At 56.6% G+C, this 5991-nt stretch overlaps 1 protein-coding gene across 1 annotated transcript; it reads left to right on the top strand.

Annotated features, from left to right (window-relative positions):
* The first annotated feature begins 47 nt into the window (after positions 1–47).
* On the top strand, positions 48–5080 carry Ppp1r32 (protein phosphatase 1, regulatory subunit 32). Its single transcript, XM_013028988.1, has 10 exons — positions 48–101; positions 146–274; positions 508–571; positions 828–940; positions 1870–1929; positions 2044–2130; positions 3018–3131; positions 3229–3323; positions 3863–4015; positions 5001–5080. The coding sequence occupies exons 1-10, from the start codon at positions 48–50 to the stop codon at positions 5068–5070; spliced, it is 939 nt and encodes a 312-aa protein (XP_012884442.1). The 3' UTR covers positions 5071–5080.
* The last annotated feature ends 911 nt before the right edge of the window (positions 5081–5991 follow it).

Raw genomic sequence — 5991 nt, 5'->3', positions numbered from 1 at the left:
GGAGGAGGAAGAGGAGGAAACGCCGCACCATCCTGCCCCAGAGCATCATGGGACCCACCAGTGTTACCCTCATGCGGTCACTAGTGAAGGGCAAAGGGAGAGTGAGGAGGTGTGTGTAGAGGGCCATTGGTACTTCCTCCTCCAGATCAGGAAGGTTCATTTCGACACGCAGGATCACGGGCCCCAGACCATCACAGGGCTGGAGCCCAAGCAGGTGCCTCTGCTCCACCAGCACCTCGACAAGGGCTCCCTGGAGCTGGAGAACATGCGCCATGTGAGCGGAAGCCGGAGGCTGGGGGCTGGGAGGCAGGCCCGAGTCTGGCTCCATAGTCCGATGCTACATGACAGCCCTTGCCGACTCGCCCAGGGAGAACTTGGAGGGGGACTGGGGCACCAAGAAACTCAAGAGCGAGGGATTTATGATCGGATTATTTCCCAAACAGCATTAAGGTAGCCCCCATGGACACCCTTCTGTCCCCGCTTAGCCTCCCTCTTTTTGTGTTCTAGGGGCCCCGATACATGACTACAGAGTACAACGCCAAGTACCTCAAAGATCCTCCCCACCAGGCAGGTAAGCCCACCTGTGAGCTCAGGCCACCCTGCCCAATGGCCGCCTCCATGGGTCCCCGTGGGTGGAGCAGCCCGTATGCCCAGGACCCGCTGTGTCCCAGAGCCATGGCTGAGCAGAGCTGCTCCCAGCCTGTCTGCCCCCCTCTGTTCTGGAGTCTCCTTCCTGATGACCAACATCCACTGAGCTGCACGGATCCTGGCCGGCTGTGTCCTAGCCTCTGTTGTCCTGGGCAGCACAGGAGATCTGTCTTTTACAGAGTTCTTGCACAAAAAATCCATTGGCGCCAAGGAGGACACTGGCTTCACCAAAGATTCCAAGGAGAATCCTATCATCTTCCAGCCACCGTCCCAGGCTCCTCCTGGAGACCCTGTAAGTTCCTGGGGCCCTAGCTAGACTTTCAATGTCTCTGAAGCCCTCTGGTCTACAGATTGCAAGCTTTATTCAAAGCCCCACATTGAAGACAGGCACTGGTGGCTCACACCTGTAATCCTAGCTATTTAGGAGGTTGAGATCTAAGGATCCCCAACCAAAGTCAGCACAGGCAGAAAAGTCTGTGAGACTCTTAGCTCCAATTATAACCAGAAGAAAGCCAGAAGTAAAGTTATGGATCAAGTAGTCGAGGGCTAGCCTTGAGTAAAAAAGCTAAGGGGAGATCAGGAGGCCCTGAGTTCAATCCCCAGTACTGGTGTGCGCGCGTGCGCGCACACACACACACACACACACACACAGTGCCCCATGTTCAAACACAAGATGAAAGAGCTTAGTGGAAAACACTGCTTTGAGGCCGGGCGCTGGTGGCTCACGCTTGTAATCCTAGCTACTTAGGAGACTGAGATCTGAGGATCGCGGTTCAAAGCCAACCTGGGCAGGAAAGTCCGTGACTCTTATCTCCAATAAACCACTAGAAAACCAGAAGTGGCGCTGTAGCTCAAGTGGTAGAGCGCTTGTCTTGAGCTGAAGAGCACAGGGACAGTGCCCAGGCCCAGAGTTCAAGCCCCACGACTGACCAAAAAAAAAAAAAAAGAAAGAAAAGAAAAAGAAAACCACTGCTTTGGTGCACTTCCCCCAGCACAGAGAGGAGAGTCTTGAGGTGCGGGGAGATGAGGGTGCTCCCAGCCACGGCCCTGGGATTGGCCTTTCTCCTCCCCCAGCTTCTTCCTTTCCTCAGTCACCCAGCGAGGCCCAGCCCTGAGCCCCGGCCCTCCTGTGAGCTCAGCACAGTGAGGGGCATCTCCAAGCAGAGAGGGAATCTGGGAACAGGCGCCAAGCTGAGGCTCCCTTGTGGACCCCTTTTTCAGGTCCTCCTCCCAAGCCAGAGTGTCACCAAGTCCGACTTCATGCCAATGGCTCACCCACAGGTAGGCAGCTGCCCTGGGGTGCAGGAGGGGGGCTCCTGGGGAAGAGGGAGGACGGGCGGGGCCTGAGGGTGGCCACACCCAGAGGTGAAGGCATGATTGCTTTGCTTCTCTCAGGGAAGTGACCACCTCCCCGTGTTGGCCAGAGGCTCTGAGCGGGAGACGGGCTACAGCCGAATGAATGAGAGGATCCTGAACCCCAGAGTGAGTGATGGGGTCTCAGGCGAGAGGACTTGGATAGCTGGACCCGTGGGGACCCGGGCCTCCCAGGAGGAGGGGAAGGAATGTGCTCAGAAACAGCCAATTACACTTAGGAGGCTGAGCTCGGAGGATCGAGGTTCAAAGCCATCCCGGGCAGGAAAGTCTGTAAGACTCTGATCTCCAATTAACCACCAGAAAACCGGAAGTGGCGCTATGGCTCAAATGGTAGAGCGCTCGAGGCCTTGAGCTAAAGAGCTGAGGGACAGCACCCAGGCCCAGAGTTCAAGACCCATGAATGACCAAAAAATAAAAACAGCAACAACAACAAAAAACAGCAATTATACTCAGCAAGAAGGTGGTGTGCATCTGCCTGGCCTCCACTCTTCAGTTGTAGGATTTGAACTCAGGTCTTGGGCACTGTCCCTGAGCTCTTTTGCTCAAGGCTAGCACTCTAGCACTTTGTGTCACCGTTTTACTTCTGGTTTCTGGTGGTCAATTGGAGATCAGAGTTCTCACAGACTTTCCTGCGGGGCTGGAGTTGAACCACAATCTTCAGACCTCAGCCTCCCGAGTAGCTAGGATTACAGGCAGGAGCTACCAGAGCCAAGCTTGGCCTCCATTCTTTTCTTGTGTATTTGCCAGTACAGGGCTTGAATTCAGGGCCTCCGGCTCTTGATTGGCTTTTTCTGCTCAAGGTTGGTGCTCTACCACTTGAGCCACACTGCCACTTGTAGTTTAACTCATTGAAGTTAAGGGTTTTATGGACTTTCCTACCCAGGCTGGCTTTGAACTGTGATCCTCAGAATTCATCCTCGGGAGTAGCTAGGATTCCAGGACTCCTGCCCCTCCCTGCCTGGGGTGGTTCCATCTTGTGGCTCTGACCCCTCCAGGTACCCCCACCAAGTCTAGAATCCAGAAGCCTGGGCTCCCGGCAGTACCAGGCACCCCAACGAGTACAACAGTCGAACGTGGCCATGCTTGGCAGAGACACTGTAGGAAGAAAGGTGAGGCCTGCCCAGCCCGGCCCGGCCCGGCCCTCCCCCCCCCGCCCCCCCCCTGCCCCGCCCCACCTGATGATCTCCCTGTCTTCCCCTGGCATAGGAGCTCTCGGGGTTCAGTCTTAACAACCCCACCTACTTCCGGAGCTCCTGTGACCCCAACAGGGATCAGCAGTACCTGACCACCTATAACCAAGGGTGAGAGTCCGCCATTGAGACCCATTTCACAGACTGGAAGAACGAGGCAGGGATGGAGAAGCTGCACATAGCTTTGGGGAGATGACCCACGTTGAACTCTAGTCTGTTGTTCCCCTGAACCAAACATTCAAGTCAGGTTCTTCTTGGGGGCTTGCAGAGGAAATATGGAGGGTGGAGGGGAGGCAGCCAGGAAATGGAGGAGGGAGGAAGTGGGGGTGTTAGGAGGCCAGCTGTCCCCACAATAGAAACTGTACAAAACAGTGTAGGACACACCATTCAGAATCATCCCAGCCACCGGGTGAGAGAGTGGGCGCTCACCCCTACCCCCATCAGTCTCTGGGATGATATGAAGTCCCAGGGGCCTCCTTGATCCTAAGATACTAAGTGTAGTCCATGGCGGGTGGGCTCTGGACTTGGAGGAAGGGCTCAGGCAGGGCCGCCAGCGCGAGCACGCCCCCTAGTGGACAAGGGCTTGGGGTGCCCCGGAGGAAGACCAGGCAAGACCAGCACAGGGCTGGTCCGCCCCTCCTCTGTTCCAGGTACATGGACAACATCCCCAGAGGCCGAGACTGGGAAGGCTGGACTCGAGGCGGCGTCCAGCCCCAGATGGCAGGAGGCTATGCCCTCAACATGGAGGGGGCCCCAAGCCCTACAGAGTGCCAACGGCGCCCGAACCCCCCCAACATGGCAAGGTTAGCAGACCCACGGTTCTCTCCCTTCTCACGCCCCTCAGCCGGCTCCAGGTCCTTCTCCTGCCTCCATCTGTCTGCACCTCTGCGAGGCCATTTCTTCTGGTTGGCCTTGTGTGGTGTGTGTGTGTGTGTGTTGGTCCTGGGGCTTGAACTCAGGGCCTCAGTGCTGACCCTGAGGCATTTGTTTTGCTCAAGAATAGCACTCTGTCACTTGAGCCACAGCTCTACTTCTGACTGTTTTTAGTGGTAAATTGGAGATAAAGAGTCTTGCAGACTTTGCTGTCCAGGCTGGCTTTGAACTTTGATCCTCAGATCTCAGCCTCCTGACTAGCCGGCATTACAGGCGTAAGCCACACATGCCAAGCCTCTTGGTTGGCTTTTCTGCCTCTGTTCTCTTGTCTGTCCAGTGATTCCTCCCTCTGGGCCCCCATCCCCCTTCCTACTCCCCCCCCCCCAGCTCCCTTCTGCACAGGGGCAGTGTGGGAGGGGTACAAAGATGAATGGACAGCCGGGCGCTGGTGGCTCACACCTGTAATCCTAGCTACTCAGGAGGCTGAGATTTGAGGATCGCGGTTCAAAGCCAGCCCAGGCAGGAGAGACCGTGAGACTCCTATCTCCAATAAACCACTAGAAAACCGGAAGTGGCGCTGTAGCTCAAGTGGTAGAGCGCTCGCCTTGAGCTGAAGAGCTGAGGGACAGCGCCCAGGCCCAGAGTTCAAAAAAAAAAAAAAAAAAAAAGATGAATGGACAGTGGATCTGCCTCTCTCCTGATTCCTTTCTACTCAACTCTTCAAAACCTGTGCTCACGTGACACGCGGCCCAAGTTGGCAGGCACCAATGTTTTGTGGCTTGGCTGCTTTGGCTCAGGCTTGGACTATTCTCTGGCTGTCAAGGAGGAGCTGGCAGAAGAGAGGGTCCAGACCCCTGCTGTTCCCTCTCCCTCCCTCCCTCCTTCCTCCCCTCCCATCTTCTCTCTCCTCTGCAGAACTATGACCTCAGCTGACCCCTTTTCCCGAAATCCAGCTCATGGCACCTACCACCTGGCCTCCAGCTGAGGCTGAGGCCCCCCCCCAGGTAAGGGACCTGAACCCCCTCCCAGGCTGCTCCCTGGAGCAGCAGCCCTGGTGTGGGGTCCCTAACTTGCAAGCGGGGGTGGACTCTCGGAGGGACTGTCTTTGACGGTTGGCAGAACCGCTTTGCCCTTGCTTCCGTCCCTCTTCCCAGGCTGCACTGCCTCCCAGCCACAGGAGCGGAGCCCAGCCTTCCCTCCAGCTCCCACGGAGAGCCCCTCAGCTACTTTCCTAAGGAAATAAAGAGCATAGCATCAGAGGACTGTGCCGGCCATTGTCAGGGGACTGCGGAAAAAGGGGGTGATCTGGGCCCTGGGTGCTGGGGTAGAGAGGCTAGGGTGGGGTTGAATCTGGGACTCACTGGAGAAGGAATCACTGTGGCTGTAGGACAAGGCTCCTGCCCTTCACTACCCGAGGCCTTCATTACTTGGTCTATAAGATGGAGATGGGGTTAGGGCAAGGACGTGTGTGCCTTCTGTGACTATGCTAGATGGGTTGAGGAGGAAGGGTTTAAGTGGAGGAGAGCAGAGACCAGAGACCAGCTTCCAGAAAGATGGAGGTGAGTCCATGATGGTTGGAGAGCTGGACATCCAACATGGGAGAGGGAGGCTGATTGCAGAGGTCAGTGCTAGGCAGCCTCTTTGTGAGAATGAGAACACACCGGTGGATGCTGCACCTTAGCACAAGCCCTCACAGGCAAACATCAGTGGGAAGAGTGCTGCAGCCTGGCATCAGAAAGCCCCGGCCTGCAACCTGGACTGGTTCTCAGCATCCTTTGCCACACAGCCAGGTGCATTTGTGCAGTACACAGCCCACCAACTGTGTAGCACGTCCCCGCCAGCACCAGCCAGGACCCAGAGGGGCGAGGATCTAGATGAGGCCCTGCTGGTCCCTGCCGTACCCAGT

Source organism: Dipodomys ordii, unplaced genomic scaffold (genome assembly GCF_000151885.1).
Source record: "Dipodomys ordii isolate 6190 unplaced genomic scaffold, Dord_2.0 Scaffold117, whole genome shotgun sequence".
Taxonomy (NCBI): Eukaryota; Metazoa; Chordata; class Mammalia; order Rodentia; family Heteromyidae; genus Dipodomys; species Dipodomys ordii.
This window is presented reverse-complemented; position numbering and strand designations above follow the sequence as displayed.

Coding starts and splice junctions, on each gene's coding strand:
- Ppp1r32 (XM_013028988.1), top strand. CDS start 48: ATGGGACCCACCAGTGTTACCCTCATGCGGTCACTAGTGAAGGGCAAA. Junction 102..145: donor TAGTGAAGGGCAAAGGGAGA/GTGAGGAGGTGT, acceptor TTCCTCCTCCAG/ATCAGGAAGGTTCATTTCGA. Junction 572..827: donor AGATCCTCCCCACCAGGCAG/GTAAGCCCACCT, acceptor TGTCTTTTACAG/AGTTCTTGCACAAAAAATCC.